Here is a 19,819-nt window from a genome sequence, read left to right as displayed (position 1 = left end):
AAAAGTGAGGGGGAAAAGAACAGCAAGAGGATAGACACAAAGCACATAAAGGAAAAAATGCTGCAAAGGCTGGGGTCCCGTGGTGGCCAAGCACAAACCCACTAAAGAGTGGCGAGCCTCCTAGGGGCATGTCAGCTTTGACGATACAGTTGTGCTGTTGAGGTGTTTGATATGCATTCCATTTAATTTTATGACACTGGCCATACCATGTGTATTTTCACTGTAATAGTAGCACTACTGTATTTTATTGTGTTGCATGCTAGTACAGTGACAATATCGACATATGTTTCATGATCTCCTCCATTTTACATATCCAATCCCAACCCGCTGCCACAGGGATCATGTATCCCAGTGGAAGACCCAGATGCAAGACATCCCCAATTCTGTTATAGTACTGTCACAACTATGTCCTATCTCATCATAGGCTGGACCACCTGTGAAAGCAACCATGTCATCTCTGCTGCTATCATTGCTCAGCTTTGTATATTGGTATGACTACCAACCAGCTGTCTGCCAGGATATATGGACACTGCCAAACTGTGGCTAAGAACAGAGTGGATCACCCCATGGCAAAACAGACAGATGAACATCACATGCTTGCTTTTAATGGCCGCTTCACAACCCAGGCCATCTGAATCATCCCCTCCACCATCAACTTTTCTGAACTGAATAGTTGGCAGTATTCTTACAAAACATTATCTGCTCTCAAAATTATCTCGGCCTCAAACTACGATAACCTAGTATCTCCACATCCTGCCCATCACTCCCAATTCATGTCCCCTCACCCTCACTGTGCTCACTGTCTGCCAATGTTTCCATCAACCTTTTCCACTTTCTGCTAGACATCACTCTTCTCTCCCACACCCTTACTCTGCTATCCCTCCCTCTTCTCTATCCCACTCTGGATTGCTACTTTCATTCAATGTAACAGTTGCAGTCTGACTAAAGTGGCCAGAGATAGCAATCATGTGTGCCTCCTTGCATGAATGGGTGTGTATGTTTTCCTTCCTTTTCTGAAGACGGCTTGGTTGGCTGAAAGCTTTGTATGTAACAGTCTTTTTGTGGAGCCTGCATGCAACTCAATGTTGCATCTTTACACTGAGTAGGAATCTGCCCTTTTCACAGTTTTTGATATTCCAACCTGGAGTGTTTACCTAAATATCTGATCTTCAGAGACATTATGCATAAAATAAAACATTTCTATAAATGTTTTTAAATGTGTATTACGCATTCAATTTACATTATACATTAAGCGAGTTTCATAAGCAGCAGAAATAAATGAGTAGTAGAATAAAAATGAGTAGCTCACTTACTTTGGGTTACTCAGGGTCTGAGGAGTCTGCACAGTGACATTATCAATTATGTAATTTAATATTTCTTGTTGGCAAAATATTATTGCTTCAATCATCTTCTTTGGTGGAAAAGCATCCTAAAACAAATAAAATATGATGCATAAATGAGAGGCCATAAACATGCATTCTCACTGACATTATAACTTATAGAATAATACTGAAATAAATCTTTGCCTTCGAAGTTTTGACAATACATTTCATTTTGCACTGTATGCGAGAGAGAAAGCATGTAGTTAATTCATGCTATTCATTTAACAAATTACAGAACAAAGGAAAAATAGATGGGATGGAACTTTTCTATAACAAAATATAACCTTCACAATGGTTCAGTGTTGAACCCCAGGGATAATAATATCTCATTAAAAACCTATTTAAAAATGTTTGAGAACTGGTTTTTAACACAGAATCCACAAATTCGTTAGCCGACATATCACTCCTGTAGTGACCATAAAGATAGAATTACCTCGATAGCACTATGTACATCAGCTTACTTGCAGGCTTTCTCCTGTTCTCCATCAATAAATGGAACAGGAAGAAACTTTTTAATCTGTCTTACTATGTGGTGAAACATATAATCTCAGTGATTTGCAGAGTATACGTGTATAACACTGTCCACATAATTTAATACAGCTGCATTTGGAACCACAGTTTTACAACTTCCCATGGAGCTCCTGCATTGCAACCAACCTCTTTCTGAGCAATTTTCCCAATAGTCCAAAGAAGTGACAAGTCACACAGCAAAATGTCCAGCTTCTCGGTAGAAATGACAAGGGCCAACTATGGGAAGCTTGCCAGCATATTGTGCCAAACCTAAACGTTTTTTGGCTCATTACTCACTATCTAAGAGCCCTATTTGCAACCAAACTGCAAATATTTTTAGTTTCTAAATAGATAATTAACATATGAGATTTGCTGTAAATTTTAACTGCTTTTCCCAGGAAATAACAATTTTAGTGACCAAAGTTGAAAGTGTTCATGTGTGAATTAACCTGGCCAGCTTTCACTGTACAATACGAAAGAGAAGGTTGATGAACAAATTATCAGGATGGCGATTTGAAGGCAAGGTTAGTATCTTGAGATGTTTCTGCACTCCCAGGTGGACGGATATAAGCTGGAAAAAAAAAAAAAAATCATCCACAGTTTCTCTGCTGGGACACCGACACCCCTTAGATAGATAAGGCCATTCTGTGTCCAGAAAAGTGCTGCTTAATCCTTTTGCATTACTGTTTAATTGCCTATGAAAACAAAGTATTGCTTAGGATGTGAAAGACTCCCTCCACAAGGAGCAAATTTTGGACATAATACTAAGGAGCAAGAGCACAAAACAGTTGCTACTGCCAGCAGTCACAACTGCTGAGTTCATTATTAATGGGCGAGGAACTCTCTTTGTGAATGGTTAGGATAAAGGGCCCTGTATTGCAAATGCAAGTGGGTGACCAAACCTAATGTTTCTTAAGCTTTTCCTAACTGAATATTTATCTAAATCAACATAACAGCTACTCAGTAGAAGAATTCTCTCTGTTACAACACAACGACAAAAACATTCTTTTTAACAATCTTGTACTGTTAGCTGATAGCCCAAATTCCATTGTAATAGCCTCTACTAGTCTACCACACTGGGGAAATTGTAATAACTTTACAACTGTGGAAGACTTGTTTAGTTATGTGAAATAAATGAGTGTATATGTAGAACATCAATTTCTACAGTATATCTTTCCTCTTTGTACAATAGCCTTTGGTTAGTTTTAAATATTATTAAGAGTTTGAGCATTATGGCGATCTTCTGCCAATGCCGAGCAAATCAAGGATTGTAAAGGAGGAGTGGTGTCGACATGAATTGCAGGTAATGCTGCATCTCTTCCTAACAGTCTTGCAGGTACTCGAGGGATCAGCAAGTGGGTGAGTACATCACAATGACTTATCCTTTGCACTGTTCCCTATGGTACGAAATAACCTGCCCAAAATTGCACTCTGTGGTAACAGACTCAAAAGTTTCACTGTTGCAGAGCCAGCCAGCATGTTCGATTGGGAAGTCCGAATGTGTGATTGGAAAAATCTGTGTGGTAGTACAGCAGGTGGTACAAGTAGTATCCTCTATGTACTGCTAAAATGTTCAAAATGGGAACCTCTACTACTGCATACCTTCTGATAACATAATCACATGACATGGATGGTAAACAGAATCCAAAGCTGACATGCACTTCTGACATCACTTGTCAGTCAACTTACGATTGGTATGGGTTGTATGACTGATATCTGCAACAGCATGATAATGTTGATCTTGTTTAACACTTTCTCTACCTTCTGATATTGAGAAAGGAATGCCAGGCACCAAATGATAGGTCTCGAAAACATTCAATACATCCAACAACACATTCCCCACAGTTAGAAAATGTATTATACTTCACTATGTATATGCAGATGGGTTTCCTAGTGTCATGATTTATTGTGATACAACTTTGTTCTATTACCACGGACTGCACAAAACTAAGTTGTGTGCTGTACAGTACTTGTCACTTTGGTGATGGAAAAACAGAGCCCCAGTCTGATGTGGCATTGAAATTCTCACTTTCATTTGAGGATGTCATATACAATCCATGGTTGAACAATAGGGCATAATCAATAGCAACAATTATCTAACCAGCAGTGACTTTAATGTAATTAGAAATTTACCTTTATGCATACCCTTCTTAAGACCTTGGCTAGTGCCACCTACAGCATATTTATAGTGCATAACTTGGCAATGCAAAAGACTGGCACAACCAATAGAAGGGTAGTTTAAAAGAGAGGCCATAAGTGAACTCATTTTATTACCTGTGCATTTTACTGTATTAGCAATTTTCTTAAAATTTGGTGCTCATAGCTTTGACATTTTCTTCTACTATTTAGTTCGAATGCAGGCTGTAGTGACAGATTGGTTTGTAGCATAGTCCAAGGTCTGCATTAGGTTGAAAAGTTGTGTGATATCAATGTGCTATAAATTTATTATTTTTTTATGGTGATTTATTTTTACAACATGTCATCTGTCCACTTCTCTGTCACTAAGTACTTACAATCAGCTGCTGACACACCCCATTGTATTCCTGCCACACCTCATGGTGTGAACTGCCACAACAAGTAAGTAACAGCTTACCACTGATCTAGGCTCTTATTGATTTTTTTTGGTATTCTTTACTGTAAATCACATGATGGAAATATTAAATAAAAGATGAAGATGAGCAGTAATTCACCTGCAGATTTCTGGTACATAGACAATAATGTATGAAGGGTTACTGGAGCACAGGGAAAACTTTGACTTTGGACTCCCACCCTCTTCCGTTCATCATCCTATTGTTTAATCCTCATTGCAGCTTAACAACATATGCAGAAAGTACTCCTTACAATTCCATTACACTGGCTCATTTGGTACAACGAGAATTCAATCAGAATTGCCTTTTTATTTTCTTTGCCCCATTCCCACATTACTGTCCCAATCATTTCCCTTCCTCTTTTTCTTCTTCTTTTTCTTTCCCCTACTACTACATTCTTCCTCTTTCTCTTTTTGCTCCTCCACATATGCGGAGACACGCTAAAATATACAAAATTTGTAAGAGTATTTTCTCTACTTCTAACTACAGTGAATAGCGTGTGTATGTTACATAGAGAGAACAAAAGCAAAATTTCAATATTAGTGTGATTTCTCAACCATTTAGTGGCCCATATGTCACCTACCGATCAACTATAAATGAGTGGTTACCTATACTCATTCGAATTTTATTTTTTGTGGCTTTTATTTCACATAATTTTTACTGCATTTCACCAATGTGGAAGTTACTTTTGTACATGCAAAGGTAAAAGTCTGAGACAAGGGCATTGCTATTACATATCTAGATATAAACACTCCACAAGTAACCTTATGATGTGTGACAGAGCATACTTCTGGTACCATTAGGTGAAACCCCCCTCCCCTCACACACACACATTCCAGATCCAGTTCTAAATGTTGCATAGAAAGTATGACTGTCCATAAGACTCCATATGAACTCTAATTCTTTAGATTTTCTGAGATATATTGGGAGGAAGCAATATGTAACCTGATTCTTCTTCGAATACACAGTCTCAAAATGTTAGCGGCAAACTTCTCTGTAACACACAATGCCTACCTTGTAGCGTCTGACACGGGGGTTTGATTGACATCCCTATAACATTCTCATGTTTACTGATTAAATCCATGACACAACATATTGCTCTTCTTTTGATCTCCTCTATTAAACTCGCCTGGTAATGGTGCCAGACTGATCAGCAATACTCAAAAGTTTGTCTTACAAATATTTTGTAAACCAATTCTTTTGGGGATGAATTATGATCTGATTAAAATTACTTTCTGATTGACAGATTGCAGTGGCAGGGGGAATGATGCCAGCGTGCAACCAGCCACACTTCAGAAGGCACTGCATGTACCTACAAAACAGCCAATACAGTGAGCATGTGCATTTGAGAAAGGACTATAATTGGATGGCAACTGGCCCCTACCACTCGCCTCAATGAGACATCAATCAAAATGTGATTTTAATTGGAGTATAAATGTTCTTAAGATTCTCCCAATGAATCTCAGCATGCACTATGATTTTCCTCCAATTATTTTTATGTGATCATTCTACTTTAGGTCGTCCCAGAAAGCTTTTCCTAGATGTTTTACAGTGGTAATTGTTTCCAGTGAGTCGTCACCAACTGTGCAATCAAACTGTAGTGAATCTCTTCACCTACTTGTGCACAATACATAACATTTATCTACATTCAGTGTCAGTTGTCAGTCCCTGCACCAATCATTGAACCACTGCAGCTCTTCTTGCATTTCATACAGTCTTTTGCGCTGCAGCCTTCCTGTATACAACAGTAATGTTCAGAAACAGCCTCATAAAATTATTTTGCATTATTTACTAGACTACAGCTAATTGTAAGAACCCTATGAGAGAGGAGACTCTGTTTTCCCATTGGTAAAACATCTTTTCCATGTATTTACAGCACCAAAATTAAAAATCTGTTTCGGTATGTCCATGACTTTTGGAACTAACATGTTGGTAACCTGCTACCACAATATTTTGGTGTGGAGTCTTCTGGCAACCTTCATGCGTTTACTGACAAAAGTATACTGAGATCCTCCTTCATTACATAATCTATACACCAGGAAAGTTTTAAATGCCACATCTGTGTTGTACATTGAACAGTTCCCCTGTAAGATGGTAAACTTAAGCACAGTGAATAACATATGATCTTCCAGGGCAGTGAAAGTTTACCTACTGATTTATTTATTCAATTTATTTATTGTCATAAGTGATTTGAACTGTTACCTAGACTGTAAAAGATATCACGGCTAAAGCCTAGATCAGGGGTAATGGTAGTCATGGCAGTGTTTGTCTATTGTTCACAGGTTGGCAATGCATCAGTTTCGCATAGCCAATGGGGCGTCACTTTAACATAAACGACAAGAGGTGAGAAAAGAGACAATAAATTTCTAGCACTGAAACAGAAATTAGAAACCATTCCTTCCTTCACAGTTGTCATAAATATTTGACTATTTCCTAACATGTCACAAGCTGTGAGACTGTGGTTAGGTTGGTAGCCAATAGCACAACTTCAATTGCAGCAGCCAAATATTTGTGGCAAGCAATATTATAAATTTTACTGATCCTTGGCATGCAGCAGTGAAATCTATAATCCTGCTTGTCACAAATATTCAGCTATTTTTTACTGTATATGTCATGACTTCCATGGGTGTGATTATGATGCTACCCATGAACAAAGAGTAATATAATTTTTGCTGTCACAATTATTTGACTGAATTTTCTGAATACGAAACAAATTACAAGGTCGTGGATAGTTTGAAACGTGACCATTTGGTTGTGAGTTGGCGAAGTCAACATATATATAAGCTAAAATATCTGGTTTGCTGACAGACTGAACTGTAGCTTAGCCAGAGGCTTAGGTTAGGAGGAATATAACAGTTTTACTCACAAAATTTAAATTTAGGATCTTTGTTGTCACATATATTTGTTTCTTCTGAATATGTCATGAATTACGAGGTTGTGGTTAGGTCGGGACCTAACGGTACAGCTTAAATTAAATTATTAATCTTTGTTGTTAAAATGTTTGCCTCTTTCTTCCGAATGTGTTATGATGTTGGAGGTTGTTATACACTGACAAGAAAACGTGAATATTCCTTCAAAACACATCTTCCGTTCACTGATCTCTCACTGGCTTCACACATTCTCTTTCCTTTCCTCAAGGTGAGCACTGACAACATTCTGCACAAAACACATTAGTAGTACAACACTGGCTCTGATCTAGACTTTTTCCAGTTATCACATTGAAAGCACTTACTAATTGCAGTTCATTTTATAATTATCACATCACAAAGCCCATCTTGATTCAGTATACACATATTGATAAAATTATGTAATAATTTCCAGTATATTAACTCAATAAAAAATATTATTTTGTTTTTGTTTGCAGCTTTTTATGAAAACTCATATGTGTAACAAATGAGAATTAGGAAAGGTATTAAATTAACAATGGTGACTGACTTTCAGAAAAGGAAGAAACGAAGATTGGAAAGATAAAAACTGTACAGTGTTCCATAAACAATGTATTTCTGGGACAGTGGTCCTGAAAAAAACATCAAGAGTTTTGTTTCCAGACGGCATGTTACCTGTGGACTAGACTGTTCTCATGCCTCGTACTGCACAGATATATAGCCTCCAAGAGACTGGACACTCTGTTCTTAGCACCTGACATCTACATTTATGTCTATACACTTTTTTGGGTATCCTTTTGATATACAGTAATTGGGCATGATCTCTTTCACATGTCCTTCGTAGGTACAATACCTGGAGAGCAAGCGCAGCAGCACTGGCGGCAGGGGGATGAGTGTCATACTGTGCAGTGAACCATGGACCGGCGAGCTGCCGAAGGTGCGGAGCCAAGTTGCGGCGGGCGGCCCGAACAATGGCACGCTGTGCTACGTGTGCAGCTTCCCTCACACGGTGTTCAGGGTCTTGCACCAGCTGGCAAAACAGGCGAGCCCAGCATGGGAGCAAGACTTTGACCGCCTCAGCTGAATCTCCTGCTGATACCAACTGTGTGAACTCCTGTAAAGCCTACAATGCCATACAAACACAATTGGTTTGAGAATCACATAGCAGTCACTAGAGCATTATACTACACACATTTCAAAGCTGTAGATTTTGAGAGACTACAGTACAGACTGTTCATCATTTCCTGAGGAGAGATACATCAACTTATCCTGATAATCTGAAGAGCCTAATTTAACCTAAGACAATATACATTAAAAACTGATATTTTAATCAATGATCTTTAAGTATGGCTGAGTGAGAAATAGGAGGAAATGTATTTTATATGAGATTCTGAAGGTAACTAGGGATAAAATACTGAGAGCAAAATATTATCTACAGCTTGGACAGAAATGAGACTGTAGTTATAAAGAGTCAAATAACATGAAAGGAAGGCAGTAATTGAGAATGGAGTGAGAGAGGTTATTCAATCAGAACACAGAGCAAGCAGTAAAAGAAAATAAGGAAAATTTGGAAAGGGAATTAAAATTTCAGAGAGAAGAAATAAAAACTTTTAAGAAAATTTTGTCAGAGTTGGCAAACAACTTGGTAGATTAACTGAATGCATTGAATATTATTTCTGAAAAGTGGTGATCCACAGGTACAATACGTTTCATGAAGGCATATTTATATAGCTGTATCATCAGCTACTGTCAAAAAATTTATTTAGTTACATCATCAGCTGCTGTCAGAAACTTAAGTCGCTGTTAGTTTCAGTCTGCTAAAACTGCACTTAAGGTGTTGACAGCCTTTGTGCTGCGCGCTGCAGTTAGTAACTGTTTGCACAGAGAATTATGGGACGTGAACACAATACATTATGATTCAGATGATTAGACAAGATGGCAGAACCAATGAGAAACTAGTGATCATAATGCGGAGACTATCCAATTACATGGTGGCGTAGTGGAATGTATTGTGTGGAATGCTGTCATATAAAACAAAATATTCTGTAAAATTTAAACTGTACCCTTAGGTTCCTGCATAAGCACAACCTCAACATTTAGAAAATACCCCACAGAGTTTTCGAAATAACCACCAGGCTATGTTACAGATCAGTCCATCACCACAGCCAGTTTTCCTCCTGTCATATTTATTGGCTTCACCAACTCTCAACCAAACTACACACTCCAAGAAATCCTGTCCTATTCTGATAAACGTACAATACAAAACATACATTTGAAAACCAATAATCAACTTTATACTCCGTAACAGCTACGTCAATAATTGTCAATCTCATGGTACCCCCACAGAAAACAAAATTAATTAGGCCTAAATCATATCTTCTAACAAAAGAAATCATTGGATTCGGCGATTCTCACTGATTTCTGTATACAATAAGCCAATTGACTATAGTCAAAAGAAACAAATTTCTCACAGTAGCATGCAGCAGAAGAGCCGATACCATAAGTGCACATTAACCTTTTGGTCTATGCATGGACCATCTTCTGGTACTGGCTAAAAAATTGATATAGTATTTTGCTATCTGATGTGTTACATATCACTACCTTAATATTATGTTAAATGGGAAAGCATGAGTGTTGTTATTACACATCATAAGTACACTATTGCTATCTGGAAACATACGTATTTTTGTTATAAAAAAAATGATAAACATGTTTGTTGTCAGACCTCCCAATGTTACTCTTAAGGTGTTCACATTGCAACCCTGCCGAAAACTTCATTCTTGGAAGCTGAAAAACACATTCATCTTGTCTGCAGGCTATTCTTTTGCAGATGCATTACATAACTCCACATGCAGAGTGCTCCGTAACTACCATTAATGTGAGAACAGACTTGTCTGTTAGATATGTGGTAAAATTCATCTGGACTGTAGGTGTTAGATCAAGAGGTGGGTTTCATTCTGTGTTCCCTGACCAAGTCTCATGCTGCCTTGCAGGGATGGTGAGCTTTTTCGATTAATATAACAGTGAACATATTTGTCAATATTGGTTTCTGCAGATTACATGCGCTATATCAGTAGACAGTTTACTGAGATAGATGTCTCACAAGCTGATCACTGAAGTGTGACTCTACTGTGGTTGCTCCAAATGAATCACTGTTTCCCCGTCTCTTCTAATGTCATTCCAATTATTTGAACACAATATCTTCATATAGCTCTCAATATAACCCTTTTTCTCCTTCTTATTACACTATTTCCTCTCTGTGACACCTTTTCTGACTTTGGTTTACTCATTGGTCTCTTACAGAAAATTGTGCCTGTTATGCTTTGGCATTTCTGATCAGTTCAAATCTCACATAAATTGGAACACACATATCAGGAAATTGTTAAAAAATCATAAAGAGAGAAAAAAAAACTGGACAATATTTGTCTTATGGAGGTTCAACTCTAAATACTTTGGTTAAAAACACTTAAAACAGAATACAGCAATCCCAGCTTTGTGGAACAACATGTTCCTTCTTTGGCAAGGAGAGAGAAATTAGTTCGAGATGTTGAAAAGGGAGCAGGTCACTCAGACTACAGATAAAATGGGAAGGTGTCAACTTAAGTGTACCAATACCAGATGTCAGATTTGTACTGTGGCACAATGATGATGTGACATATGACGTCATATATTGCAAACGGGAAACGAACAGAACATTGATTTTATCTTGTGTGTGTATCTATATCATTTTTTGAAAAGTCAGTTGTGGTGACAGACTGATCTGAAGTATAGTGCAAAGTATAAGTTAGGTTGAAAGGTAACAGTTTGGTTGTCAGTTGGTGAAGTGGCATATAAGATTTCAGTTAATTGTGAGAATTACCTGTTATAAAGAGGAACAGGGATCTTTGCAAACCCCTCTTCCCTCCTTGAAGAAGGTATAACACGAGTTAGAGAAAACTGTTTTATCATATGTTATTTACACCAGGTCCTTCCCTTATGTTTCTCACTTTTTAACATTTTAGCTCTTACCTACTTAACTAGCCATCAAATAACACTCTTTCTCAAATATATTTCTTCTGGTTAAATTTACTTCCCTCTTCTTTCCCCTCTATATTAACTGTTGGACAACGGACTGCATCAATAACAATTAAACCCATCATCTCTCATGGTTCCCAAATTCTGAGTGTAACAATTCAAAAAGCAACCACTCAGATTTGTGTCCAATAGATACAATGGTGTAATATCTGAAGCAGCAGCTGACAAGAAATCATGAATGAAAAACAAATTTTAATTCACTCAGCCAAAAGGGTGCATACAAGCTCAAGACTGGCACTCAGTGGAATTTTACACAGAAGATTGATGAGTAATACTTACATACAAAATAAACAACGGAATTAGTGAACAGTGTGACAGACTTGGTGTAATATTCATCAGCCCAAAGAGACAGAATGAATTGGACAATATTTGTCTTATGGAGGTGCAACTCTAAATACTTTGGTTAAAAACACTTAGAACAGAAAACAGCAATCCCAACTATGTGGAACAACATGTTCCTTCTCTGGCAAACAAATTTCTAAGTGACAAATGTCTGAGAAGGGATGGCGTGCACTTAAATAGACTAGGCACAATGACTTCCAGTAAAATGCTCATGGATGCATGTAAAATAATTTTAAAAAAGGGGGAAACTGAGATGGTCCTAAGAGGGTGATAATTCAAAAATATTTCTTGAAAAAACATGAATATAATTGAAATGATGAAGCACTTAAACCAATTCACAGAGAGAAGAGGAAATGCTATATGGCAGGTGATGGAGCCCCTTAGGGAAATAGCACACAGGGCTGGAAAGAATTCCAACATGCACTCGGTTTGTCTGTCGGGGGGGCCTCATCCAAGATGTGGAGGCGGCCTTGCCTGCGGCTATCAAGCGTACAGGGTGCAGTCGTTTGCAAGTAGTTGCCCACGTCGGCACCAATGATGCCTGTCGCTTGGGTTCTGAGGCGATCCTCAGTTCGTACGGGATTTGGTGAAGACCGCTGGCCTCGCAAGTGGGGTGCAAGCAGAGCTCTTTATTTGCAGCATCGTTCCCAGAGTGGATCGGGGTCCTTTGGTTTGGAGCTGAATGGAGGGTCTCAACCAGAGGCTTCGTCTACTCTGTGACGGTCTTGGCTGCAGATTTCTAGACTTGAACTATTGGGTGGGGAATTGTAGGACGCCTCTAGATAGGTCAGGGGTGCACTAAAAGGAAGCGGCTACTCGGGCAGCAGAGTACTTGTGGCATGTACATGGGTTTTTTTTTACGCTAGGCAGTAGTGCGAGGTGTCCTGATGAACACTCACCAGTCGACGTGCAGGCAGGGAAATCAGGATGTGCACAGTGTAAAGACACTTCAGCTATCGAGATATTAGCAGTAAATTTTCAGGGTGTTCGGAACTTTCCTGAATTTACTGCCCTCCAGGAAGTGTGTGGCGTGCAAATTATTCTTAGGCCTGAGACCTGGCTGAACCCAGAGATAGGAAGTTCTGAAATATTTAGTGAGGGTTGGAACATGTATCGGAAAGATAGATTAGACACCGTAGGAGGTGGTGTCTTCAATGCAGTTGACAAAAATATTGTTTCTACTGAGGTTGAAGTAGAGTGTGATTGTGAAGTTATCTGGCACGTTTAACAGGGCTAGGAGAAATAAAGTTAATTGTTGGGTGTTATTACCGGCCACCAGGTTCCACCATGACAGTTCTAGAATCATCCAAAGGGAGTCTACACTCTGTATCGCAGAGGTACCCGGATCATGCTATATTAGTCGGAGGCGACTTCAATCTACCTAGTATAGACTGGGACATCTATGGATTCATTACAGGTGGTACAGACAAGCCGTCGTGTGAATTACTTTTGAACACATTATCTGAAAACTGTCTTGAGCAGCTAAATCGACAGCCAATGCGTAATCGAAATATTTTGGATCTGGTAGCCACGAACAGACTAAACCTCATCGACAGTGTCAGTGTTGAGACAGGGATTAGTGATCATGATGTTGTCATTACGACTGAGGTTACGAAAGTTAAAAAGTCGGTCAAGAAGGCTAGGAGAGTATTCTTACTAGAAAGAGCAGATAAGCAGTTGTTAGCATCCCACTTAGTAAATGAATCCACTTCATTTACTTCCGGTACAATGGACGTGGAAGAATTATGGGCAAATTTTAAACACATTGTAAATCACACATTGGAGAAGCATGTGCCGAAAAAGTGGGTTACGGATGGAAAAGACCCACCATGGTTTAACAGCACAATTCAGAGAATGCTCAGGAAGCGAAGACAGTTGCACTCGCGGTACAAGAAAGATTGAGAGAATGAGGACAGGCAAAAGTTAGTAGAGATTCGTGCTGCTGTAAAAAGAGTGGCACGCGAAGCGTACAACCACTGCCACCGTCATACCATAGCAAAAAATCTTGCTGAAAACCCAAGGAAATTCTGGTCTTACGTAAAATCGGTAAGCGGGTCGAAGGCTTCCATCCAGTCACTCACTGATCAGTCTGGCCTGGCAACGGAAGACAGCAAAACGAAAGCTGAAATTTTAAATTTAGTATTTGAGAAATCTTTCACACAGGAGGATCGTACAAACATACCGCTGTTTGAGTCTCGTACAGATTCCTGTATGGAGGACAAAGTGATAGACATCCCTGGGATTGTAAAGCAGCTGAATGGGTTAAAAATAAATAAATCACCAGGTCCCGATGGGATTCCAATTCGGTTTTACAGAGAGTACTCTACTGCATTGACTCCTTACTTAGCTTGCATTTATCGTGAATCTCTTGCCCAATATAAAGTCCCAAGCGACAGGAAAAAAGCGCACGTGACGCCTGTGTATAAGAAGGGTAGAAGGACGGATCCTCAAAATTACAGACCAATATCCTTAACATCAGTTTGTTGCAGGATTCTCGACCATATTCTCAGTTCGAATATAATGAATTTCCCTGAGACAGAGAAGTTGCTGTCCATGCATCAGCACGGCTTTAGAAAGCATCGCTCCTGTGAAACGCATCTCGCCCTTTTTTCACATGATATCTTGTGAACCATGGCTGAAGGGTATCAGACGGATACTATATTCCTTGACTTCCGGAAAGCGTTTGACTCAGTGCCCCACTGCAGACTCCTAACTAAGGTACGAGCATATGGGATTGGTTCCCAAATATGTGAGTGACTCGAAGACTTTAAGTAATAGAACCCAGTACGTTGTCCTCGGTGAGTGTTCATTGGAGGTGAGGGTATCATCTCGAGTGCCTCAGGAAAGTGTGGTAGGCCCGCTGTTGTTTTCTGTCTACATAAATGATCTTTTGGATAGGGTGGATAGCAATGTGCGGCTGTTTGCTGATGATGCTGTGGTGTATGGGAAGATGTCGTCGTTGAGTGACTGTAGGAGGATACAAGATGACTTGGACAGGATTTGTGATTGGTGTAAAGAATGGCAGCTAACTCTAAATATAGATAAATGTAAATTAATGCAGATGAATAGGAAAAAGAATCCCGTAATGTTTGAATACTCCATTAGTAGTGTAGCGCCTGACACGGTCATGTCGATTAAATATATGGGAGTAACATTGCAGAGGGATATGAATTGGGACAAGCATGTAATGGCAGTTGTGGGGAAGGCGGATAGTCGTCTTCTGTTCATTGGTAGAATTTTGGGAAGATGTGGTTCATCTGTAAAGGAGACCGCTTATAAAAAACACTAATACGACCTAATCTTGAGTACTGCTCGAGCGTTTGGGATCCCTATCAGGTCGGGCTGAGGGAGGACACGGAAGCAATTCAGAGGTGGGCTGCTAAATTTGTTACTGGTAGGTTTGATCATCACGCGAGTGTTATGGAAATGGCTCAGGAGCTTGGGTGGGAGTCTCTGGAGGAAAGGAGGCGTTCTTTTCGTAAATCGCTACTGAGGAAATTTAGAGAACCAGCATTTGAGGCTGACTGCAGTAAAATTTTACTGCCGCCAACTTATATTTTGCGGAAAGACCAAAATGATAAGATAAGAGAGGTTAGGGCTCGTACAGAGGCATATAGGCAGTCACTTTTCCCTCGTTCTGTTTGGGAGTGGAACAGGGACAGAAGATGCTAGTTGTGGTACGAGGTACCCTCCACCATGCACCGTATGGTGGATTGTGGAATGTGTATGTAGATGTAGTAATAATAAATTAACAATTGTTCACCTAAATATTCAATGTCTAACAAATAAAGTGCAACAGCTAGAGGTTTAGCTGGAGGTCACAGACAGTTCTGTTGCTTGTATGACTGGTGTGAACAATCAGAAATTAATCATGTAGTCTTAAGGTTTTACAATTTAGCATGTTCATATAGCAGAATATCTAGGGAGTATGGAAGCTTTTGTATTTACTGTATATGAAACAAAATTATCAATTTAATGTGAGAAGCAATCTCTTGGCAATCAGTGAAGAGAAGCATTTTGAGTTGACAGTAATAGAATTAAGGGACCAAAATAAATGTACAAAATACACTATTTTATTATTAAACATTTTGGCAGGTGACTGCCAACAGTCATTAAGTAATGTATAAAATGCATATTTTATGATTATACAGATCTCTTAGTGGACATACGAATATCTTTTCGTCACAACTAAATCAAATTACTGAAATGATATCCACTTCAAATGAGTGATAGGTGAGTGCAACAAATGGTATGTCAATTGTGAAAGCTGTAAAAAATTTACACAGAATTCATAAAAAAAAGTTCCAAAATAATTCAAAAAACTGTCAACAGATGGTGCTGTACACTGTGCAGCTCATAAAGTATCAGCGTGCATAATGGAACTCATTCTCTGCAAGTAGTCTTTGCAATTACATCACAATCTTTTTGAAATTTCCACCACTCAAAATACAGAGGTGATGCAAACAAAGAATGAAATTTGTCATCATATCCTGTAATGTCTCAACCGAAAGGGTTTCAGATGCCACACAGATCACTGATACAAGTTCATTAAGCATGGTGGGCTGGCTCCGGTAGACAGCACCTTCCAATGTGCCCCACTGAAAGACGTCACAAGGAGTCAGATAAGGCAAATGTGGAGGCCGATCCATCCCTGCACCAGTAAATTTGCAATAATCCAACACAATGACTCTATTCATGAAGCATTCATCAAGAAAGCATAACAACTGTCTCGTGCGATGTGGTCTGGCTGGCTCCATCTTACATTGACCACTCAGTGCCTGATTCATCATCCAATGCTATCTGTGTGACAACAAACTGTTCCAAAATCTACATCTACATCCATACTCCGCAAGCCACCTGACAGTGTGTGGCGGAGGGTATCTTGAGTACCTCTATCGGCTCTCCCTTCTATTCCAGTCTCACATTGTTTGTGGAAAGAAAGATTGTCGGTATGCCTCTGTGTGGGCTCTACTCTCTTTGATTTTATCCTCATGGTCTCTTCGCGAGATATACGTAGGAGGGAGCAATATACTGCTTGACTTCTCGGTGAAGGTATGTTCTTGAAACTTCAACAAAAGCTCGTACCGAGCTACTGAGCATCTCTCTTGTAGAGAGTACCACTGGAGTTTATCTGTCATCTCCATAATGCTTTCACGATTACTAAATGACCCTGAAACTAAGTGCGCTGCTCTCAGTTGGATCTTCTCTATCTCTTCTATCAACCCTATCTGGTACGGAGCAGTATTCAAGCAATGGGTGAACAAGTGTACTGTAACCTACGCCCTTTGTTTTCGGACTGCATTTCCTTCAACACTGAAAATATTTACAGGAAATTACAGGCCACTCTCACTACTCCCATGCTTCGAAAAAATAATAGAAACTATTGAGAAAAGGAAACATATGAACTAGGCCTATTTAAATAAATACAACCTTTTCAATGATCAGTTACGTTTACAGTCACGGAAAGGCACCAAGACAGCAACACCATATCTCACAAAACATGTACTAGAAGCACCTGACATTAGTAAAGCATTTGACACAGTGGTGCACTAAATAACATTAGATGTGAATTAGTGGGTAACAAACAATAAAGTCACACTTAATGTAAAGAAAATAAGTACTACAAACTTCCACATAAACAAAACTCCAATTACAACAATGTGAAAATAAATAACGAAAAGTTTACGGAAAACACAGAATTCCTTGGAATGAATGTTGACAGTTAAAAGTGGGAATAGCATGTAAAAATACTTAGTAACAAAATCTCTTCAGCATGCTACGCTCTTCGAATTCTTACACCAGCAAGCCATATCTCATGTATCAGATCAGCTGGTAAAATGAGAAATACAATGGAAAATACAAAAGCAACACCACTGGACACTTTCAGAGCTCTAAGCCCTCCCAAATGTAACCCAGCGAGGTGGCGCAGTGGTTAAACACTGGACTTGCATTCGGGAGGACGACTGTTCAATCCTGCGTCTGGCCATCCTGATTCAGGTTTTTCGTGATTGCCCTAAAATCGTTCCAGGCAAATGCCGGGATGGTTCCTTTGAAAGGGCACGGCCGACTTCCTTCCCCACCCTTCCCTAATCCGATGAGACTGATGACCTCGCTGTCTGGTCTTCTTCCCCAAACCCAACCCTCCCAAATGTAGTTTTGTGATTTAAAGACAAATGACTTCGAGTACACACACTACAGTTAGAAACCATTACATGTACTGGCTATCTTCAAACTGATACTGATAATATAACCAGTCACTGTGGTTGGTTCGTGTGGAAGGAGGGGACCAAACAGCGAGGTCATCGACCCCATCAGATTAGTGAAGGATGGGGAAGGAAGTCGGCGTTGCCCTTTCAAAGGAACCATCCAGGCATTTGTCTAAAGCGATTTAGAGAAATCACCGAAAACCTAAATCGGGACGACCAGACACGGGTTTGAACTTTCATCATCCTGAATGTGAGTCCAGTATGCTGACCACTGCACCACTTCACTCTGTCCAGTCACTGTGGTGTTGACGGATGGGAATTTGGTTTGTGAGGATCAATTTCTTTTTCCAACGGTAAAAGAAGGGGAGGGGTGGTGCAGTGCATGAGAGGAAGGGAATAGTTGTTCCTGGCTGGGTACAATGATGTATCTTCCGCAGATACATGTAGCATGAATGGACACTGCGTTACAGAAAGTCATGTTTAAAACATAAAAGAAGCTACATTTATAAATTAAATAAATCACCGCAATGTTTTACGGTCATCTGTATTCTTATCACTGTAGCAACAGATTGTGATCACCATTGGGCACCTTACAGACGACTGGAGTAGCCTAATTCACTTTGGAAGCACATTGGCAACTTACTTTGAGTCTTGTCGTTGAATCTTTCTTGCTCATTTTCTTCAGTACTAACTGAAAGTTCACGTCAATGTTGGGGTCCACATCTTCATGGCTTGGTGCTGTAAATCCAGATAGTGCTGGAATGTAGCCACATTCTTTGACAGCATCGAAACCGGGGAAATTTGGCGTGGTATTTGCTAGCAGTGCAGCACTTCTACCACTGCTTGATGGCTGTAAAGTAGAAAAACTGATTATATTAGTTATGTTCCGGAAACATGGAAAATTAAAATACGCAAACACCATACGTACTAACCATAATGTTTAATTACTTACCCGAACATTATTCTTCGTCCTTTGGGCTTGTTTATGTTTACCTCCCATAGCTGAATCTAATTTCACTCTACTACTGAAAATAATGTTTTTTGACACCAACAAAGATTTCGCATATGCAAAATTTGTAAATAAAAACTAACCTACACGAATTCAGAAATCATCTTTGACAGCAAGCCAAAGAGTTTCGCCGACACATATTCTGTGAGTGACGAAAGAAAGTATGTTCAAGGTCGATTCTCACTTGATGGAACAGGGCGTTCCACATTGTCAAATGTCAGGTAATTACTGGCCGGTAGACTGTTCGTATAGAGCTCCGTTTTGGTACCCTCATTCTCCGAGTTAATTCATGAAAATGATCTCGAATCGGTGGGCGGGAGTTGCGTAATTGGTGACAGGACGTATACTTGTGGTTTAAACGCCAATTCACAATGGTTGTCACGTTAAAACATTCCACAATGCCCCTCAAATGGCGGCATTCCCAAAGGCCGTCAACTGACCGTCAGGTGTTGTCAGTATTTCTCGGGAGGAAAGTTTTGACGATGTCGTCCGTTGACATCGGAAGTTAATCTATATTGGTGGATTTAGCGCTTTGGTGACTTCCTAAACTTCATTCAATTATTGTGCTTTGCTTTCATCTCGATCTAGATCTACACTTCTCAAACCACCATGAAGTACATGGTACGTCCCACTGTACCAGTTATTAGAGTTGCGTTCTGTTCCATTCACATATGGAGCGCGGGAAAATTGATTGTTTGAATGCCTCTGTGTGTGTGCTGTAATTATTCTAACCATATCTTCACGAACCCTGTGTCAGCGACACGTAGAGGATTTAGTGTATTCGTAGAATCGTCATTTGAAACTGGTTCTTGAAGTTGTGTCA

General features: G+C 39.5%; 1 protein-coding gene across 1 annotated transcript in view; it reads right to left on the bottom strand.

Moving 5' to 3' along the window:
- LOC126244652 (E3 ubiquitin-protein ligase listerin) overlaps window positions 1-19,104 on the bottom strand; it is a 160,393-nt gene extending 141,289 nt beyond the window's left edge. Inside the window, exons 1-4 of the mRNA XM_049948256.1 lie at window positions 18,940-19,104; window positions 18,631-18,837; window positions 8,219-8,488; window positions 1,314-1,429 (exon numbers count right to left, since the gene is read on the bottom strand). Coding sequence (XP_049804213.1) covers window positions 1,314-1,429; window positions 8,219-8,488; window positions 18,631-18,837; window positions 18,940-18,987 — 641 coding nt within the window. The 5' untranslated portion in view covers window positions 18,988-19,104. The remainder of the gene's footprint in view (window positions 1-1,313; window positions 1,430-8,218; window positions 8,489-18,630; window positions 18,838-18,939) is intronic.
- Between the last annotated feature and the right edge of the window lie 715 nt (window positions 19,105-19,819).

This window comes from Schistocerca nitens, chromosome 1 (assembly GCF_023898315.1).
Source record: "Schistocerca nitens isolate TAMUIC-IGC-003100 chromosome 1, iqSchNite1.1, whole genome shotgun sequence".
In the NCBI taxonomy this organism is placed as follows: Eukaryota; Metazoa; Arthropoda; class Insecta; order Orthoptera; family Acrididae; genus Schistocerca; species Schistocerca nitens.
This window is presented reverse-complemented; position numbering and strand designations above follow the sequence as displayed.